Raw genomic sequence first — 22730 nt, 5'->3', positions numbered from 1 at the left:
TACAATTAATCACCTAAAAATACAGGAGTAGAAAGAGTGAAAGAGCCTTAAGATAAAATGGTCAGAGATACCACCCAGACAATGAGATCAATACCTAATATTGGTACTTTTAATATGATATATGGAAATAAATGCCAGTTTTAATAAGTGGGTGGAATTGTACAAAAATGCATACTGGCTCATGTGATTTTCACCCATATATATATAAATATAAATATATAGATATAGATAGATAGATAGATAGATAGATAGATAGATGTGTGTGTGTGTGTGTGTGTGTGTGTGTGTGTGTGTGTGTGTATAAAATCTTCAGAAAAAAAAAATTTTTTTTTTTTTTGGGTCCGGTCATGGGGCGTGAACTCTGGGCCTGGACGCTGTCCCTCGGCTCTTCAGCTCAAGGCTAGCACTCTACCACTTGAGCCACAGCACCACTTCCGGCTTTTTTTTCTTTTTGCTTATGTGGTGCTGAGGAATCGAACCCAGGGCCTTGAGCATGCAAGACAAGTGCTCTACCACTGAGCCACCTTCCCAGCCCTCAGAAAAAATTTTTAAGAATGAAAAAACAACAGAAACATAGAATAAGTTCTCCTGTGGATGTAGGTAGCAGTTGGAACAGGGAGGGTGAGCAGACAGGGTAAAGGAGGTGAATATGGTTTTTTAAAAGTGTGTTTGTGTAGGTGTGTGTGTGTGTGTGTGTGTGTGTGTGTGTGTGTGTGTGTGTGTGTGTGTGTTATGTTTATCAATGAAACTTGCTGACATTGGTTTTTTTTGTCTTCATTTACTCATTTGTTATTGTTGTTGATGATGTTGTTTGATATTCCTGGGGCTTAAACTCAGGGCTTAAGAACTGTTCCTGAATTTTGTTATGCTGAAGACCTTCACTCTCCCACTTGAGCTACAGCACCACCTCTAGGGGTGTTTGGTGGTTGTTGTTGCTTATTAGATACTGAGAAATCAAACCCAGTGTTCCATGTATGCTAGGCAAGCACTTTATCACTAAGCCATATTGCCAGCCCCAACCACACTATTTTAAGAAAGGGGGCAGGGCTGGGAGTGTGGCTCAGTGGTAGTGTGTTTCCCTTACATTCATGAGGCACTGGTTTTCATTCCTCAGCAGCACATCAGCTGAAAATTCATTGAGACATATCACCAATTAAATGCCAAAAAACTAGAAGTGACATTGTGGCTGGAAGTGGTAGCATGCACTTTAGTGAAAAGCTTAGGGAATATGTCAGGCCCTCCCTGAGTTTAAAGTTCTCACACAACAATTGAAAGAAAAAACAAATGGTCCCAAACAAACAAAAACCTAATTACTTGCTCATTGCCTTTGTTCTTCTATTTTTCTTTGTAGTTGTAACTGAATACTTCATGTCATTCCATTTTCTACTTTCTTCCTTTCACTTTGGGGGACTGAACCTTGGGAATTGCACATGGAAGGTGGATAGTACATACCAACACATTCTTTCTTCTTTTAACATAAAAAGTCAGCTTATAGGACAGGGAAGGTGGCTAAGTGGTACAGTGCTTGCATCACATGAATGAGGAGCTGGGTTCTATAACTCAGGTTCACATACCCAGAAAAAGCCAGAAGTGGTGCTGTGGCTCAAGTGGTAGAGTGCTACCCTTGAGCAAAAGCAGCTCAAGGACAGCACCTGAACCCTGAGATCAAGCCCGAGGACAAGCAAAACAAAAAGTCTGCTCATTGAAATTAGTAAATGCTTCCTCTGCAATAAGTGGCTTTAGTTCACTTCCAATAGTACTGTCTTTCCAGTGATTGCAGGGGACACTCACAGAACAGACCTCATGGCTCTGCTGTCACTTATAAACTAGCTGTTGTACAACAGTAAGCATCAACAGATACACTTTTGCCCTTATTATTTTGAACACAATGGGATTTGTAAGGGTTGGTAAAAATAAGTGAAGGAAACCGTTCCTTTTCACTTATTTGTTGTGATTGTAATGGATCTATCTTGCTGTGCACTCAAGTCCCATATTCTTGTCATTTGAGTTCTCTCTGAACTACTTTTCAATTTGTTTTCTTCTTAGGACACACACAAACACACACACATCCTGAAGAATTTATACGAGTACACCTAACAATTGTTTTACTACGAATGCTTCTTGTCCACAAGCAATTGTATCATCTACATAGGACAAGACTATTACATTAGGCCACTGACTTGTCTTACAGGTCCCTGTGTCCACAGTCAGCCCGGCAAGAAAAATATGAACAACTTGGCCCATGCTGCAGGTGCCATGCTGTGCTGGTGATGGACTGATGGGTAGCACAGGCCCTGCTCTGGGCTTCTCACTCCTGTCTCAAGGGGCTTGCCAGACTGGTCTCTTGCATGAAGACTTTGGCACTGCCCTCCTCTCCTCAGCTGGTTCCTTACCAAACTTTTCTTTTCTGTATCTTCCATTTTGAATTCTAGCCTAGACCATGAGCCCAACCAACTTCCACCACACCAGATAAAGTCTCCACATCAAACTTTTTGTAAGAAATATTTAAGTTAGAATGTTTTGGCTGGGTTTTGCTCAGACTTCACATACAAGTTAGGCAAAAGATGGTTGACTGTGGATGCTCCAGGTAGTCATGTACTCAAAGTACTGAGACTTCTATAACAAGAACTTTGTACAAGGGTGTAAGTGATCCAGAAAACTTAAAGAATAAAATTTAAAAGAAATTCAATATTCATTGATGGAACAGAAAAAAAATGTACACTTAATGTTAAGCTAATTATGGGAGGAAAAATGACCTAGAATTTGAGAATCATAAAGATATAAGTGTTCAAGGTAATGCAAGGGGGTCTTGGGTGGTCCCTGAGGGTCTAGTGAAAATCCTATGATAGCCTTGTTCAGTATCCACTGTGCTCAGTATCCCAGCTTCTGTCCCTTCCAGTCACTCTGAGGTGCATCATTCCAGGTTAACCTGAGGAAGAAAAAAGGTTCACCTAACATCCTGCTCTCTCCTTGGGGTCAAGATTGCTTGGGAACTGGAGGTTCTTGGATAAATACTTAGATCTCTGGAGAGCAGACTCTTCAGGGTCAAGACTTTGGGTCATATTAACTGACACTGATGATGATAACACAATTTTATCTAACATAAATATGATTTTATTTGTACACTTTATCCAGTAACATTCAACAAATGGCTATTGAAAATAATCTAATTTAGAGCTGAAATCTTCATACAAAAGCAGAACTCTTCTAAGGCCTAACTTTGGAAATTACTACAGGATAAAAGTTGTGGTAGGACCCTTGACATTCTGAAAAATTATATAACTTAACCCACTCTTAGTGATTGGGTCTAGGGTGAATATGTACCCAAGTCATGGTTCACCACTTCTCTTCTCAGGACATAGGAGCTTTTAGAATGAGCTGAAACAAACTAAATATCCTGTCACTCACCCCTTGGAGTGGCCTTGAAATAAAATGCAATCAGAAAGGGAAAAACAACAAAAATGCTTAAATACATCTGACAGCTCAGACTGAAAAGAGTATTTCTCCTGCATCTTTGTGCACCTAGCACAAGACCACAGTCTTCTCGTTCAAATATATTGGTATTCTGGGATCTTAAATCATCACTATTTGCCTCCTTCATTTCTTATGATACTGTTTCAAGTATACTGAAATATTTGGCCACATTTTATATGTTGAGATCTTTCATTGAAGGTCTCATTCCACTCCATACAGACATGGACCACATTGTCCTACACAGTAACTTGAACCTCTGCAAGGACCTATGAACTAGTCAGAAACATAAAGGTATATGCACGTCCATTCACATGACAAAAGATACCCAAATATTCATGACAATCTATCATTACCCTGGCTTATAAGACATTTCAATATCAACTTCAATTGAGGGACAATGACTATACCCTATGGAGTACATTAGGCTTACACAGGAATGATAACTTTTCTGCACAAGGAACAAAGAGCCCATTTTAAAAAATATCTTCCCTGGCTTTGGAGTTTTTCTACTCAGGCCTGGGTACTGTCCCTGAGCTTTTTAAATAAATGAACAAAAGTAATGATAGTCTATCAACTTGATTCACAGCACTACTTGTGGGAAATTTGGTGATAATTGGCGCTAACACCTTCACAGCATTTTCTACCTAGTTTGCCTTTCAATTGTTATCCTTAAAACTCATACTCTTGAGCAACTAAGAATTCAGATGTGTAGCACCAGTGCCCTGTTAGATCAGTAGATCTGAACTACTTGATTCAAGCAGGAATCATGGTTTCCACACAATAGGACATAAAATTTATAACATCATATAGACATATGCAAAAGTCCTTTTGCAATCACTTGGTAAAGGACTGTTTACCTATCATTCTGTAAACCACATCCAAATTCTTCTACTAAGTATTTAGAAGAATGTATTGTTTGCACAGGTCATATTAGTAGTCCTCAGGTTGAATTCAGGGGGAAAATTTGTAAGTCTTCCTTTACTTTCCATGCCAGATGCCCTTTTCTACCACTCAGTTTTCACCTTACACAAGGAGCAAACAAGATAGGCACATATCACCAGATCCACCCTTTTATTGATTAAGATACCATTTTCATGAAGGTTTTGCATAGGATGGCCTACAAATATTACCGTTCTAATTTAGCTTCCTGAGTAGCTAAGATTCCACACTTGAGGGAGTATAACTGGCTAGTTTTTAATTGCTGGTCTTATATTAAGTGAGCAGTAAGTCTCTTAAATTTTGAGCTTAACCAAAAGTATTGGCCAAGTGATAGTAATAAAAATGATTAAAGCAATAATTAAATATGTTATCATCAGACCTATGTTGAATGAATGAGGTATTTTGGTTCCCGCCTTTTAATTTCAGCTATATGACAGGCCTAGGTAGAAGGACTCCACTCTGTGAACCATCCCTTCTCAGAAAGCATCCAGTGTGTAAACATGGGAGAATGAGCTATTTCCAAATGCCTGGTGTATATGCCTCTGTGTGTGTGTGTGTGTGTGTGTGTGTGTGTGTGTGTGTGTGTGTGTGTGTGTGTGTGTGCAACAAGTAGGAAGGCCAAGGGCACAAGTGCCTCCCAATCCCTCCATTTTTGTACTAGGCCTGTATACACCACCAGAAGGGTGAACAGTGTGAGGGAAGGAGTTAAGCTAGCAACCTAGCTAAATCTGGCAATGTGAAGTCCACTGTCCTTATCTTGTTAATGGAATCATGGCCAGGATTTAAGGATTCTCTTTTAACAATAAAAACAAATACTGAAATTGTGGAAGGCACAGGAAGCCTGAGGTGAAGCACTGAATGAAACCTCTTGTTCCCAGAGAGAGAAGATTTCTTCAGAAAAGCCCACAGGGCTCATGCTTTGATTCCTAGCTTTTATGGAGGCCAAGATGAGAGAATCTCCTTTGAAGCCAGCTCTGGCAGAAAAGACAGTAGAAATATCTCTACTTAACCACCAAAAATCAAGATGTGGCACAAGTGGTAGAGTGATAGTGTTGCTTTAAAAAAAGAGAAAATATCAAGTATGTTAAATCAGTTCCTGAGGTGAAGACCTCATATTGGAATAAAAACATTTGTTCATGAAAGTGTGAAAGTAGAGCTCTTCATGGAAGCAAACAGCTCTGGACTTATCTAGAATGACTGGCTTATATAGGATCTGGAGTCTTGGTCTTGGTTTACTAATTAAGCACTTTCTGATGTAACACAGACATTTTTTCTAAATGCATCCAGGCTACGTTTAAGTACATAACTATACAGAGGGATCTATCTTGGCTCTAGAAATTCTAACTTTAGGTCAAACTTTGTGTTTATGTAAATGAAGACAGTATACTTGTTGTAAAGTGAATTATCCCAGAAGTCACATTTTTTATTGTATAAATGATGTAATTAGGCTCTCGGTAAGTTTAGAACACTACTTTGTAAAAATATGAAACACTTCACGAATGTACGTGTCATCCTTGCACAGGGGCCATGCTAATCTTCTCTGTATCGTTCCAATTTCAACCAATGTGCTGCCAAAGTGAGCACAGAAGCCACATTTTGGAAGACGGAATACTGGAATCTTTATTACACAGGTAGCAGTCTGCAAGCAGCCCATTATAACAAAGGATTGCTGTCGACAAATACACTTAGACAGCTTGGAAACAGGCCAGAAAGGAAAAAAAAAGAATAAAAACAATACCAACAAACCAATACAGCACTGAATTGGGACACCATGATTAACAGAGACAAGCCAGGAGACAGGACACAGGACAGGATCACAGAGACATGTGGCATGGTGTCTGGTGCCACTGATGGTCCAACCTAAATAGGGCCAGAGCAGGGGGCAGGTCCACAGGAAACTCCCAGTCCCAGGCACTGTACTAACAGATTGAGTAACATATCAGCCAAATGCTCACCCCTGCTTCCAGGGATCCAGGCACACCCATCATCTGGGAGGCAGGTGATGGATGATGTCATTTCCTTCCCTGATCATGAAGACAAGATGGCAGACCTCACCATCTACCCTGTGGCCAGTATGGCACCAGCCAGGCCTGACCTCCTTACTTAATATTACTGATTTTATTAAATCACTTTATTAAATTTTACAGCCTCTGCATCATTTTCTAAATAGATAAAGAGTATACTTCTTGTAAAAGCCATTTTTTTACTTTTTTTTTGTTGTTGTGAAAATACCAAACCCAAGGGTTACAATTACAGGAGCAAAGTAATGAGTACACTTCCTATCTAGCATTGTTGCCTCCTCCTTTGTTTCCTCTTACCATCCCTGCCCTCCCATCTCCCACACCCCCCACCAAACTTGTAAAATTCATTTTACAACATAACATCTTGTACTTTTCATTGTTGGAATGAGTCCACCTATATCTCTATTTAAACAATTTTTCCCTTCCCCTCCACAAATTATATCAATATCAAATACAGTGAAAACAAGGATTATACCATGGTAGAGACATACAAAGCAACAAAGAAATCATCTTATATATATATATATTAGCAACAATAGGAAGCAAGAAAAAACATTGGTGTCCTTATCTTCAGTTTTATTTCCCCTAACATCAACTTATCTAACCGTTTCTGCTTGTCTCACACATATACCAGTTATTATAAGGGAAACCATGGAACCTATGTTTCTTTGGGCCTGGCTTACTTCACTCAATATAATTTTTTCCAAGTCTTTCCATTTCCTAATAAATGGGGCAATTTCATTCTTACTGATGGAGGCATAGAATTCAATTGTGTGACACATTTTCTTGATCCATTCATCTACTGAGGTGCATCAGGGTTAGTTCCATATATTAGCTATGATAAATAATGTTGCAATAAATGTAGTCATTCTGGTAGCTTTAGGATATTCTTGTTTGTGATCATTTGGGTAAATGCCCAAAAGTGGGATTGCTGCATCACAGGAGAGCTCTATGTGTAGTCTTTTGAGGAACTTCTATAAATCTAAAATATACCTGGAATACAAAAAATGAAATCCCCCAACAACACATCCTCAAAGAAACAACTGCCCAATAAATAGGTGGGCTAAAGTCTTAAAGAGAAAATTCTCTGAAGAGGAAAGGATGGCCAATAGACACATGAAGAAATGTTCAACATCCCTAGCCATAAAAAAATGCAAATCACAATATTGAAATACCACCTACATTTTGGGGTGTATTTTCTGTTAATATTGTTTAGTAACACTTAAGACTTGACTCTTCTGTGGATTTGTCTTTAGTGGATACTTTAAAGCTCTACTTGATTCAGGAATGTTTCTTCTCCCATAAGAAGGCTTTATGCTTTTCCAGCCCACCTATCATGTTCTGACCAGGAACTTCTAGGGTAAAATCACACAGGTTCTTTTCTGACTCTCTCATTTGGCTTCTCTCCAAGCCATGGTTCCAGAATCTTTACTCATGGTCAATAGCAAGAAAGAAGAAAGTATCTCTGATGAGATTCTTTTATTTCTCACTCTGTTTGACATTCCATTTTATGAACCTAACTGTGTCCAAGATTGAAGAACAGAAAAAAAAAAGATTCAGCTTCAGGAACATGTTTCTGAAGAAGCTAAAGATGGCTTGGAGATTTATCTGATTATCAAATCTTGCCTTCTAAGTTAAGTACAGTTTTGCTTTAGTTTGTTTCTCATTTTTTAACGCAAGGACAAAGTTGCCTCACTTTTTATGTGATTCAATGACACCTAGGAGGTAACTTCTCATGGAAGGTAAAGGTTGGCTAGAATCTGGTCAGCCATCACAGCCTCATACATAACATTAGACTATCCTAATGAAGTTTTAATGGATTTGCTGAAATAGTGTGGTCAAACATAACTTTGACTGTTGTATAGGACTGAGTGTGTTATAAGTACTTCAATTAATCTCTGTAAATACTCTTGGACTGCTTTTTGGTATTTGTCTTTCTTGACTCTTAGGCTGTATTTCACGGTAATTATAGAAATCTCTGTTTTTCCCAAAGGTATGTACAAGTGTAGTAGTACTAGATGATATTTCTATGTAATTCTATATTCGGTTCTTTTTAGGACTCTTTGTCCCATCTCTGATAGTTTTACATGCCTGAGGGAAATGCACCAAGGTTCACATTGTTGTCACATCTTTCCTAGCTTTTCTTAGACTTTGGAAGGATTTTTGTTGTTTTGTTTAAAACTACGGCCACACTAACATGTATAAAATAGATACTTTATTGTAATTTTGATTTGAATTTGTCTCCTGATTACTGATACTACTTTTACATTTTAATCAGCTATTTGCATATGTCCTTTTTAGAAAAGTCTCTTCAATATTTTTCCCATTTTAAATTAAATTTTTTTGTGGGGGGTTTACTTGTAGGATTTTCTTTATATTTTCTAATTCAGATTTGTTAGGAATCTATTTAAAGACATATGCAAATATTTTCTCCTACCATGCTTTTGCTTCTTCGTTGATAGATCTTTTCAGTATACAAAGTTTTCATTGTATGCACTTAATCTTGTTTTGTTTGGTATTTATTTTTTTTGTTCACTTATTTATTTACTGTCGCTCATGGGGTTTGAACTCTGGGTGTGAGCTTGTACCTGAGCCCTTCAGTTCAAGGCTAGCACTCTACCACTTGAGCCATGCCTGCACTTCCACTTTCTTTGCTGATAAAAACAAGAGTCATAAGCATTTGGATTTTGATTAGTAACCCCAAAAGGATTTCAGTGCTTACTTTATGCTTAATTAACCACTAGTGATAAGCCACTTGGATTGATTCACTCTTAGCCCATTTTGTAGTTCTGCTGAGTGAGTTATAATGAAACACAGGTGTGCCTGATGTGAAGAATTTGTTTTTTCTCACTTTTCAAGAGGCTGAAACTTAGTTTTCAGGAGGATAAACCTCTCTCTACCACCACTACTATTCCTTGCTCCAGCTCCCTTTTGATCATTGTACCAAAACAAAATTAAGACATGGTAGCAGCACAGAAATGTAATGAAATCATTAGAAATATGTTAAAAAATTGAAGTGCACAAACTAGCTAGAAAATGGTTACAGAAATCCATGGAATGAGAGACACAAAGAGACAGAAGTAAGATTGTGCTTAGATATTCGATAGGTCAAATACAGGTAAATAGTGATCCTCATCTTTTTTTTTTTTTTTTTTTTTGCAGTCCAGTCATGGTGCGTGAACTCTGGGCCTGGGCGCTGTCCCTCAGCTCTTCAGCTCAAGGCTAGCGCTCTACCACTTGAGCCACAGCACCACTTCTGGCTTTTTTCTTTTTGCTTATGTGGTCCTGAGGAATCGAACCCAGAGCCTCATGCATGCAAGGCAAGCACTCTACCACTGAACCACCTTCCCAGCCCCATTTTGTATTCCATAGATAGGTAAATACATTATTTTGAAGTACAACCAGATGCTGATGGATCACGCCTGCAATTGTAGCTAGTCTGGAGGCTGAGATCTGAAGATCACAGTTCAAAGCCAGCTTGGGCAGTGAAGTCAGTGACACTCTTATCCCCAATTAATCACAGGAAAAAAAAAGTGGTGCTGTCGCTCAAGTGGTAGGGTGCTCACCTTGATCTGAAGAGCTCTGGGACAGCCCTGGGACCATTAGTTCAAGCCCAGGACCAGCACAAAAACAAACAAAAGTCCACTACTAAACACCACAAACAACATAGTGCATGTAATACTATTTAAACGTGCTGGACACAAGTTTCTCATGGTGGTAAACCTAGGATCTGAGGATTGAGTTTTCATCCAGTCCTTTCAGAAAAGTCAATGAAACTCTTATCTACAATTAATCACCTAAAAATCTACAAGTAGAAATGGTGATAGAGCCTTAAGGTAAAATGGTACGGGATAGCACCCAGACAATGAGATCAATACCTTACATTGGTACATTTTAATGTGATATAGGGAAATAAACGCCAGGTTTAATAACTGGGTGGAATTGTACAAAAATGCATACTGGCTTATGCAATTTTCACTCATATATATGTATATATATAATCTTCACAATAATTTTTTATGAATGCACAAACAACAGAAACATAGAATAAGTTCTCCAGTGGATGTAGGTAGCAGTTGGAGCAGGGAGGGTGAGCAGACAGGGAAAAAGAGATGAATATGGTTTAATAAATGTGTATTTGTGTGTGTGTGTGTATCTATGTGTGTGTGTTTGTGTGTTGTGTTTATCAATGAAACTTGCTGACATTGTGTTTCTTGTTTTCATCTACCATTTCATCGTGTTGTTGTTGTTCTTGTTTGACATTCCTGAGGCTAGAACTCAGGGCTTGAGAACTGTCCCTGAATATCATTATGCTGAAGGCTACCACTCTACCATTTGAGTTACAGCACCAGTGCTTCTAAGGGTATTTGGGGGCTGTTGTTGTTTATTAGGTAATGAGATTTCAAACATAGTGCTCCATGCATGCTAGGCAAGCACTTTATCACTAAGCCACAGTGCCAGCCCCAACCACACTGTTTTAAGAAAGGAGGCAGGGCTGGGAGTGTGGCTCAGTGGTGGACTGCTTGCCTTGCATACATGAAGCACTGGTTTCTATGCCTCAGCACCACATCAGCAGAAAATTCATTGTGACTTATCACCAATTAAATGCCAGAAAACTAGAAGTGACATTCTGGCTGGAAGTGGTAGCATGCCAGCCTTTAGTGAAAAGCAGAGGGAATATGCCAGGCCTTTCCTGAGTTTAAACCCCACAGCTAACAACTGAAAGAAAAAAGAAACAATCCCAAACAAAAACCTAATTACTTGCTCATTGCCTTTGTTCTTCTATTTTTTTTTTTTTTTTTGTAGTTGTAACTGAATACTTCTTGTCATTCCATTTTCTACTTTCTTCCTTTCACTTTGGGGGATTGAACTTTGGGACTTGCACATGGAAAGTGGATACTGCCTACCAACCTATTCTTTCTTCTTCTTCTTCTTTTTTTGGGGGGGCGGTCGTGGGGCCTGAACTCTGGGCCTGGGCGTTGTCCCTCAGCTCTTCAGCTCAAAGCTAGCGCTCTACCACTTGAGCCACAGCGCCACTTCCGGCTTTTTTCATTTTGCTTATGTGGTGCTGAGGAATCGAACCCAGGGCCTCAGGCATGCAAGGCAAGTGCTCTACCACTGAGCCACCTTCCCAGCCCCTATTCTTTCTTCTTTTAACATAAAAAGTCTGCTTATAGGACAGGGAAGGTAGCTAAGTAGTACAGTGCTTGCATTGCATGAATGAGGAACTGGGTTCTATTCCTCAGGTTCTCATACACAGGAAAAGCCAGAAGTGGTGCTGTGGCTCAAGTGGTAGAGTGCTACCCTTGAGCAAAAGCAGCTCAGGGAAAGCACCTGTATCCTGAGTTCAAACCAAAGGACCAGCAAAACAAAAAGTCTGCTCATTTAAATTAGTCAATGCTTCCCCTGCAATTTAAACAAACTTACAAGTGACATAAGTTCACTTTCAATAGTATTGTCCTCGTTTCCAGAGAGTTCAGGGGCTGCATACAGAAGAGACCCTATGCTTCTGCTGTCACTTATAAACTAGCTGTTGTACAACAGTAAACATCAACAGAAACATTTCTGCCTTTATTATTTTGAACACAAAAGGATTTGTAAGGGTTGGTAAAAATAAATGAAGGAAACCCTTCCTTTTCACCTATTTGTTGTGATTGTAATGGATCTATTTTGCTGTGCACTCAAGTCCCACACTTGTCAATTGAGTTATCATAGAATTTCTTTTCAACTTCTTTTCTTCTTAGGACACACACATTCACACAGATCCTGAAGAATTTTTACTACTTCATCTAACAATGTTTTACTACCAATTCTTCTAGTCCACAAGCAATTGTCTTATCTACATAGGACAAGACTATTACATTAGGCCACTGACTGCTCTGACAGGTCCCTGTGTCAACAGTCAGCCCTGCAGGAAACACGTGTGCACCTTGGCCCATGCTGCAGGTGCCGTGCTGTGCTGGTGGACTGAGGGGTAGCACATACCCTGCTCTGGGCTTCTCACTCCTGTCCCAAGGGGCTTGCCTGGTTGGCCGGTTGCATGAAGACTTTGCCAGAGTCCTCCTCTACTCAGCTGGCTCCTTACCAAACTTTTCTTTCCTGTACCTTCCACTTTGAGTTCTGGCATAGACCATGAGCCCAACCAACTTCCACCACATCAGATGAAGTCTCCACATCAAACCTTTGGTAACAAACATTTAAGTTAGAATGCACATATAAAGTTTTGGCCGGTGTTTTTGGGTCTGGTCGGGGGGCCTGAACTCTGGGCCTGGGCACTGTCCCTCAGCTCTTCAGCTCAAGGCTAGCGCTCTACCACTTGAGCCACAGCACCACTTCCGGCTTTTTTCTTTTTGCTTATGTGGTGCTAAGGAATCGAACCCAGGGCCTCATGCATGCAAGGCAAGTGCTCTACCACTGAGCCACCCACCCAGTCCCAAGGCCAGTTTCTTAATGTTTGTAGTAGTTAAGGTTCAAACCTTGGGCCTCACCCATGTAGAGCACGTGCTTTACTCCTGAGCCACCATCCCCATCTCTAGAGTAGTAGACAGTAAGGTTTTTAATATGGTTGAATAATTTTGTTTGCATTTGTGTGGCCTGCAGGTGAATTCAGGGCTTGAGGGCTTTCTGAGCTTTTTTTCCTCAAGGCTAGTGCTCTAATCCTTGTGCCACAACTCAGCTTCTACCTTGTTTTATAAACTCAGATTTTGTGCTTGTTGAATTTCCTTGCTCAGAGCTCACTACCTCTTATCCCATGTCCACAACTCAGCTTTTTTGGTGGCTAATTGGAGCTAGTCTTGTAGGCTTTTCTGTCTCGGTGGCTCTATTCCTTGATCTTCACATCTCAGTTCATGAATATCTAGACTTAGGGGCAAACACCACCTTTGGCTGTTTCTTTACTTTTATGTCTGTTGCAGCATAAAACAAGATGAAATTTCAAGTGCTCAGTTTTACAAAAATATGTCTACTTCTATGTGGACCAGTATATATATATAAAGAGGATACTAAGCACATTACCTGGCTCACCATTGCTATGAGCATTCTTTACAATAACCTAGCAGTATTTTATCTATGTGCACATGTATGCATGCATGTTTGAATGTGTGGATATATACAAACATCCACATATGCACACAAACAGAAACTTAGTTTGGAGGCAGGATCTTAGTATGTAGGTTGGGTTGCTCTCAAACTAGTGAACTTCCTGACTTCACCTCTTCAATTAAAATTATAAGCCTACTCCATCACAATTGGTTTACTGTTATTTGAAATGAGTTCACTGTCATCCTCAAATGAATAGTGACTTAATGAAATACCCCCACAACCCTATTACATCTAAGAGCAATTCTTTTTTTTTTGGGGGGGGGGTCTGGTCGTGGGGCCTGAACGCTGGGCCTGGGTGCTGTCCCTCAGCTCTTCAGCTGAAGGCTAGCGCTCTACACTTGAGCCACAGCACCACTTCCGGCTTTTTTCTTTTTATTTATGTGGTGCTGAGGTATCGAACCCAGGGCCTCATGCATGCAAGACAAGCACTCTACCACCAAGCCACCTTCCCAGTCCCTAAGAGCAATTCTTAAAAGTGAATTTTGCCAGGTGCTGGTGGCACACACCTATAATCCTACTCAGGAGGCTGAGATCTGAGGATCATGGTTCAAAGCCAGCCAACAGAGAAAACTCTGTGAGACATCCTATTTCCTATAAACCACCAGAAAATCAGAAGTGGCATTGTGGCTCAAATGGTAGAGCAATAGCCTTGAGCTTAAGAGCTGCAGGACAGTGCTCAGGTCAAGTTCACGCCCCACAACTGACACATATGTGTGCATTTTACACATGTATACACACTATATTAATTTCTATACATCACAAACATCCAATTTTAAGGCTTGAACTCATTGCCTCAGGGCTGTTCCTGAGCTTTTCCCAAGGCTACTGCTCTACCAGTTGAACCACATCTCTAATTCTACTTCCCACATTTGTGGTGATTATTTGGGGATAAGAATCTTATGGAATTTTATTCTGAGGCTGGTTTCAAGGCTCAATCCGCAGACATCAGGTTTATAGTCATGAGTCTCCTGTGATCAACAGCTTTAGATATTTTTACTTACATGTGTTAGGTTATTTCTGGTATTTAGGATGGGTGTGCATTGCCCTTCCCATGGACAATGAGAGTTCCCATGGTGTTCATTACACTGCATACAGCTGACATGTTGCTCATCATCTGATTTTTAAAATGAGAAATAGTATTTTACTGATGTTCCAATCTCAAGAAGCTATTTAAGTTTAGCTCGTTATAAATCATGTGCACATAGCAGAACCCATGTATACATTGTTTATTTATTCAGTCAATAAACATTCTCAGTCTCTTAGAAAGTGAGATGGTTATTTTTCTTTCTGTTTCTCTTTTGCTTCTTCTGTGTGTCTGTGTTGTGTGCCAGGAATGGGACTTGAATGCATGGCTTGGTCACTGTCCACCCTCAGCTTTTTTCATTCAAGGCTGGCACTCTACCAGGTGACCCACAGACTCTACTTCCAACTTTTCATTGGGTAATTGAAGATAACTATCTGTCATTCTTGGGTTGACTGGCTTTGAACTGTGATCCTCAGATCTCATCAACAGGTGTGAATCACCAACCTGAGGGATGATTTATTCTTTTCTTGATCAATCCTGGGCTTGAACTTGGAGCTGGAGTGTTGTCCCTAAGCTGTCTTACTCAAGTGGTTTACCATTTTGAGCCACAGTTCCACTTCTGGATTTCTTCTGATTCACTGGAGATGAGTTTCCTGTTCAGGATCATTTTGATCTGTGATCCATTGATCTCTAACTTGTTGAGTAGCTTGGATTCTAGGCACAAGTAATACTCTTTGTTTTTTTTTGCTTTTTGTTATTTTTGGACCTGAGAAATGACATCTACTTAATTTCTTTCTTTTGTAAACCAACTTATTGCTTGCACAGTAAATTAGTCAAGGACTGCCCCAAGACATGGAGGTATGCTCACACCATTTAGTTGTAAAAACAAGATCTTGTTCCAGGTTTTTTAGGCTGAATTTACTCCAGATTCCTGATGCAGTGTGCATAGGACACGTGTACCGCAAAAGTGCCATGATGGGGTTCTAGAGCAATGATTGAATTGAAAAGCTCAGACATCCTGGCTCTTCCACCCACACTGAACATTGGTAGCTCTCCAGAGAGGCAGGATAGAGCCCTCATCTCAAATGGCCTAGCCTGCCAGTGTGGCTCAAGAGGTTCTGCAGGGAGGGCATGGAGATGTTGGTTCCATAGGAAATGAATGAGCTGGGAGCACTGGCTCATGGAGAGCAAGATGGCTCACTGGCATCTTTATAACCCAACCCCACACAGAGTATCACATATGAACCAATCAGAGAGTAGCTTCTGATAGGATTTCTAAGCCACAGCAATTACACCATGGTTGGAAGTTGCACTCCAGATTAATTCAAATAGTGGATTTAACCAAAAGTGATAGGATTAAAGGGGTGACAGTATGTTGGAAATGAACTTGACAACTTCAAGGTGGGAGTGGGAAGGGATAGTAGGAGATAAAGAAAGGAGAGGGTAATGATGTTCAACAATAAATGTACTCATTACTTTACACGTGTAACTATAACTCCTTTGTGCTGCACTTTTACAATACAATAAAATGAAAATGAAAAGAAGAGCACCCAGCCCAGTCTTGATATAGTCAGAGAAATAGCTATTTACCATAGAACCAAATAAACATAGTAAGAATGAGAAGGCACAGGCCATAGAAAGGTGGGTAACATAGCAGGAATTGCCAAAACTTTTCACTCCTGTCAATACTCAAGGACTTAACTCCCAATTAAATGAAAAAGATTGATAAGTTGAATCAAGAAACAAGATCCATCTATCTGTCTTCAAGAGGCACACCTTGCCCACAGAAATAAGTATCCTGAATATGAATGGGTAGAATAAATTCAATCAAGGAAATACTCCCAAGCAGGCCAGAATAGCAATACTAATATCAGATAGAATATATTTCAAATTATAATTAGTAAGAAGACTAAGAAGGCCATGACATACCAATAAATGGACCTTTCCTATGAGAGGATATAATAATCCTAAATAGCTATACCCCAAATGAATACCCCCTTCATCAAACAGATACTACTTAACCCGTAATATGCACAGATCCAAACACATTGATTTTTGGCAGCTTTAACAGACCAAAGTCACCTACAGATAGATCATCTGTGGTTTCCAGATCATCTTTCCAACAGTGATATACATTATATTCTAGATTGTATAACCATTTACAATAATATGCTCAAGGTTGGGAAGACAGTCTTCTGGAATGCTACATCTAAATAACATAAATATTCATATATTTACGAAAAACAAAGCACATGACCTTACAAGTTAATGTGACTTTTGCTCACCCAAGGACACAATGTTACAGTAGATCTCCAGCATTACATCTCTATACAGGGTCCTCTGAGCAACGTCCAGGTACTGCCACTCCTCCCAGCTGAAGTCCACAGCCACATCATCAAATGACACTAGCTTCTGTAAGGACACATTTCTGTCAAGTAATTAGCCCTGAGTCATGAGAACACGAAGGCTGGAATTTCATTCGTCTACAGGTATGCATTTTATATTATATAAAAATGTTTGGAGCTTGAAGTGTTATCTATACAGTGGGAGAAAGAATGATCAAAGTAGAAATGTTTGCCACTGTATTAACTTGGTAATTAAAATACAAGGTTTCCTGCTGGGAAGGTGGCTCAGTATTAGAGTGCTTGCCTAGCATGTATGAGACTCTGGGTTTGATTCCTCAGCACCACATAAGCAGAAAAAGCCAGAAGTGGCTCTGTGGCTTAAGTGGTAGCGTGCTAGTCTTGAGCTGAAGAGCTCAGGGACAGCACCCATGCCCAGAGTTCAAACCCCACAGACAACAAAAATAAAAAAAAATAGTTTCCCAAAGGAGGAGGCTGCAATGCTTGGTAAGAAATGTATGCATTATCCTGCCCATGTAATTGTAGCCCCTCTGTACAGTATGTTCTAAAATAAAATAAAATCATATTAAAAAAAATAAAAAAATAAAAAAATAAAAAAAAATAGTTTCCCTAATACATCAACACACATTTCTAAGGAGATAATAATCTGGCATGCCCACATTAAGTCTAGGTAGTAAAAGAGTATGTTTAGCTTACTTTGATAAAATTTCCTATGTATCAGGGTGACAATGAAGTAAACAGGAATCTTTTCTTGCATTTTCATATTCTGCCTCACTTAAAAAGTGCTCTCACATGGGCTGGGAAGGTGGCTCAGTGGTAGAGCGCTTGCCTTGCATGCTCGAGGCCCTGGGTTTGATTCCTCAGCACCACATAAGCAAAAAGAAAAAAAGCCGGATGTGGCACTGTGGCTCAAGTGGTAGAGCGCTAGCCTTGAGCTGAAGAGCTGAGGGACAGCACCCAGGCCCAGAGTTCAGGCCCCATGACCGGACCAAAAAAAAAAAAAAAAGTGCTCTCACATAAGCAAGCACAACACATTCAGGATATTATATCGAATATATACCATATTCATCAACCTATGAAAAGCAGTGTTCATGTGAATGTAAAAGAGAGTTAACAGTACTCAAGAAAGTAGCTAATGACTGATTTGGACATTTTAAGATTTGACTTAGCACATAAAAATATTTTTGTTAACTGTTTTTGTTATTAAAATTTTTTATAGTAGCATTGACTTTTATTTATTCATGTTAAGTCACCTGAAATGATATCTGCTGCATTTAATGCTCATTAATGTAAATGGCTGAACAAACCCACGGATGCCCAATATCTCATGGTTATAGTCAACACAGCCTCATTATGACTCCCACAACAGTACTTTATTTTGTAAACTGTAACCTACTATTACTTCCTTTTTCCCTCCCCCCCACCCCCCAGCTTCAAATGCACATGATAAAGAGGTTTAGTTAGGGAATGTACATGGAAAATAATAAAAACAGCTTTCCATTTACAAAATATACTCCCCATACTGATTAATTCAGGCAGCTAACTGGTTTATGAAACTTTATTGAAGAAAAATAAATCAATTACTAGCAGAGCTATCCATCACTTATCTAGTAACAACTTGCATCATTTATTCAGTGCTATATTAAGCAGTGTATTGGAAGACCGTTTAACTAATAGCTCCAAGCCTCCTAAGAATTTAAATGAAAATTACAAAATGTTTGACACCCTATTTTGAAATACAAAGGGTGTTTGACTTCTAATTTCCACTCTCTGGAGAAGAACAGCTCACATCTTTATTGACCTGTATAAAATACACCACATTTTCTGTTCTGCTGATACTATAAATTCAATATCAATTCTCCAGCCACATCAGTTAGGAGCATAAAGTACATGTAACCTCAAATCTCTAACAGTGGAAGGCTTCAACAAGAATGGATGCTGCTAGAATGTTGTTTCCTTTGATGTGACAACTGAGAATCCAGCTCCCGCCCCCTCAGGTGGCTTCTTCATCATGTTAGAGTAGTGAGGAATGGTTTTGTTTCATAATCAGGTTAAGAGTGAATATAGGTTGGGTGGGGGTTGTGGGGCAGATGGGAAGGGATGGGAAGGGGAAACAAAGGAGGAGGCTACAGTATTTTCACAATAAAAAAAGAAAAGCACAAAAAAAAAGATAAAAAAAGAGTGAATATAGGAAGTAGTGCTGTAGCGCAAGTGGTAGAGCGCTAGCCTTAAGCTGGAGAGCTGAGGGACAGCGCTCAGGCCCAGAGTTCAAGCCCCATAACCGACCAAAAAAAAAAAAAAAGTGAACATACTGGCTGTATAATACAAATGCTGAACTTTAAAAAAATTTTTGAGTCTTGGGCAACTGCTTTCTTGTAACTACAGTTTAAGTCTACTCAGATGAGAATCTAAATGAATGGAGGGAGGGAGCTAAGTGAAAAATAAAATTTAAAAGAAAAGATGACATCTAATAGGGGAGCAGCCAGATAAGAAATCAAAAAAGGAACAGTAGTTTCAAGTTCATTCCAGCTATAATGCAGGTTATTCTGACTTTTAGGTATCATCACATGACATACTTTTAATTCTATTTCCAAGATACTCTGTTGTATTTGTCTCTGTCTGTTTTATTGTCCATGCAATCTCTAGGATCGGATCACATAGCAGTAAATAAATGGATAAACAAACTTTAGAAATAGTTAAAGCAGGAGACCACTGTGACCTTAGAATATCAAGACAAATACTGTCAATATTGTTAATATTTGGATGCTAAATTCTTGTTGTAAATGCAACCTCAGGTGGTTTGTTGGGTAGTCTGTAGGAAAATGAATTGTTAAAAAAATACACCTCCATGATATGGGCTGTCATCACATAACAGAATATAAGAGAACATTATTCCTTATTAATCCATGTAACACCATACTCTGTGCTTTTCTCCTGGCTCCTCACTATCGAAGGATCTGTCCCAAACTCTTGATTATCCAGGTGGCTGGGGAAAGACTATCTTCATCTTACACACTGGCTTTCCCAGACACAGGCACAGAGGGGCCAGGGGCCCATGGAGCAGTGGCCACAGCCTCCTCCCCATGCAGCAGCTGATGCTTCCCCAGCCTGAAGAAATTCTAATGATTGAAATGTGGTCATAGATACCCTGATACTTCCTTCCTCTGTAAGAACTGCTACATGAACTTTTGTGAACACTGCATACCTCCTACAATAAGAAATTTAGGTGGCAGAGGAATAAAATGTTCCTTGACTACAATTGCATTTTATCAGTCTTTTATTGAAGGATGGAGGCAAAGGGCACAAGGCTTATGGAACATTAAAAAATGACAAAAAAAATTGTGAAATATGACCACAGCACAACAGAGAATAAAAAGGATAAAAAGTGATGCTACCTAAAACCTACAGAAGGAAATTTTAAAAGTTGGAATGAAATATAGTACTATTTTGTTTTGCAGAGGCTAAAAGGAAAGTCTTTTGATTCCCATTTTGAACCTCATTACAAAGGAAGAATAGCCAACGATCATCCTACCAATCCAGCCATGCGTGACAATACTAGTGGTGAATGCTGACTAGCACACAAAAAAGGAAATATATGTGTCAAGTGTTGAAAGAAAATAATCTTCAATAGATAATCCATTGGGTAGCGGAACTCTTCAGAAAATGTAGATTGGAGATATTTAAATGGAAAGATAATTCATTAATAACACATCTGCATTTTAAGACTGTTAAAAAAAATTATCCTGCTTCAAAAGAATAAGATGCCAACATGCATGTACACATAGGACAAGGTCATTAAAAAGGAAATCTGTAGAACATATGTTAGATTTTAGGTAATCTTTCTGAAACAATTCATGGAAGAAAAACTAATTTATTAAGATTCAATATACAAATGCACAAGTGTATTATACACAAAGTATTTGCACTAGGCATATGTATCAATTAATACTTTACTTGCTTGATAAATATGAAGGCCTGAGACCAACGAATTAATTCTACCAAAAGAAAATAAAAAGGCAATAAATTTAGGGCTGGGAACATGGCTTATAAAGAGTGCTTGCTTAGCATGCATGAAGTAATGGTTTTGATTCCTCAGTACCACATGAACAAAAAAAGCTGAATGTGGTGCTGTGGCTCAAGCAGTGAGTGCTAGACTTCAGGGAAAGAAGCTTAGAGAGAATGAATGCCTGAGATCAAGGAACTGTGCAAAAAAGGCCACAGAATTGTAATTTTTTAATCTTCCATTACTATTGGAAAAGTAATACTCCTCTAATTTATAAACATCAGGACAAAACATCAGCAGGAACATACATATCACTGGCATTATTTCAAACTAAATGCTGTTTATAAAGTACTGCAGTGTTAATTTTACGAAGACTAAAACAATGAGAGTAATTCTCAAGACAAACTTCCTAGGAAAAAATGAGATATAAAGCTAGGTTATAAACACATTACAATTAAGTAATATATTTCTAAAAATCTATGAGTGAAATAAACACAGGGAAATTAGCATGGATATGGGAGAAATGTACATTATCACTATGTTTTATAGGCTATGAAAAGCAGTCACTTTGTTACTTCGCCTTTGCACTAAAAACAAATGCTTTTAACTATGTATGATCTATTCACAGGTATATTTTCTGGAGGGTGGGGGAAAGTCAGAACTCCAGGGAAACAGGGAAAAAGTACAGCAGTGGAATTCATTAGACACTAACAAAAATAAACTATACAACTCATGATTAGAGAAGGGAGGGAGGAATTGTGAGAGAGTAAGGTAAGGAAGACACTCTGTGAAAGAAAATATACTCATTACCTGACTCATGTAATTGTAATCTCTCTGTATCTCTATAACAATAAATTAAATTAATTATAAAACAATCCTTCCATGTAGTTGTGCTAGCCTAAACTGTTTGCTTAGTGAAGAAAATATACCAGTTAGAATAGTTAAAACTATTAGAAATAAAATACAAGACTTAATTTGAAACGTGAAATATTGGAATTGAGGTTGAATATTAATTCTATATAAACCAGTAACAATAATCTTGTTTTAGTATCAAATTAACTGTTAGTATTAAATGTTCAGGTAAGAAAAAAGCAAATCAAAACAAGTGCTCTAGCTCAAGACTGTTATCAGACCCTAGCTACTCAAGGAGGCTGCGATCTGGAAGCCAGCATGGTAGACAACTCAAATTCATTTGAAATTTTGGAGTTGAGGTTGAATATTAATTCCACATAAGCCAATAACAGTATATGCTGGTAAGAAAAACAAAAACAAGTGTTTCAGGAACGAGAATGTATCCTAGTTACTAAGGAGGTTGAGGTCTGGAAGCAGCCTTGGTGGACAACTCAAATTAAGTTGCTAAAAACAGATTGGAGGCATGGTTTGAATGAGCGTGTCAACAGCGATTGAGGAAGCTGACTGACTGAGTTCAAGATCTAGTACTAGCACAAGAAAGCATGGTTGGGGCTTTGACACTAATTGTGGCAACACAGTAAGTCCTCAGACATAAAGAGAAATGAAAATGAATGGGGTGGGGAGAGGAGAAAAAAGGGGCAGAGAAAAGAAGAGCTGACAAGACAGTAGTGGAAAAAAAGGGAAAAAGAAGGGAAGGGAAAGGAAAAGAAGAGAGGAAGGGAGGAAAGTTTCATGACATTAGACTTGCCAGTGACTCATTTGATAGGACACCAAAAGTGTTTAATACTAAACAAAATCAAATTTAGTGCATATAATTAAAACATTGTATATCAGAAAGCGTGATCAACAAGGAAGAGAAAGCATGGTATTAGTTTTTCTCTAAATAGATTACT

The 22730-nt window shown here is 38.9% G+C and overlaps 1 protein-coding gene and 1 non-coding gene across 2 annotated transcripts in view; both read right to left on the bottom strand.

Moving 5' to 3' along the window:
* Positions 1-22730, bottom strand: part of LOC138841622 (zinc finger protein 420-like) — a 128061-nt gene that overhangs the window by 80973 nt on the left and 24358 nt on the right. Inside the window, 1 exon segment of the mRNA XM_070042398.1 lies at positions 16845-16971. Within this exon segment, the coding sequence (XP_069898499.1) occupies positions 16845-16971 (127 nt within the window).
* LOC138841629 (U6 spliceosomal RNA) lies at positions 5891-5997 on the bottom strand. Its single transcript, XR_011376467.1, has one exon. It is a non-coding gene; the product is annotated as a U6 spliceosomal RNA (small nuclear RNA).

The sequence above is a fragment of the Dipodomys merriami genome, unplaced genomic scaffold, assembly GCF_024711535.1.
Source record: "Dipodomys merriami isolate MVZ:Mamm:240054 unplaced genomic scaffold, mDipMer1.0.p SCAF_323, whole genome shotgun sequence".
Classification (NCBI taxonomy): Eukaryota; Metazoa; Chordata; class Mammalia; order Rodentia; family Heteromyidae; genus Dipodomys; species Dipodomys merriami.
The sequence above is the reverse complement of the archived record's forward strand: the minus strand, read 5'-3'. Positions and strand labels throughout refer to the sequence as shown.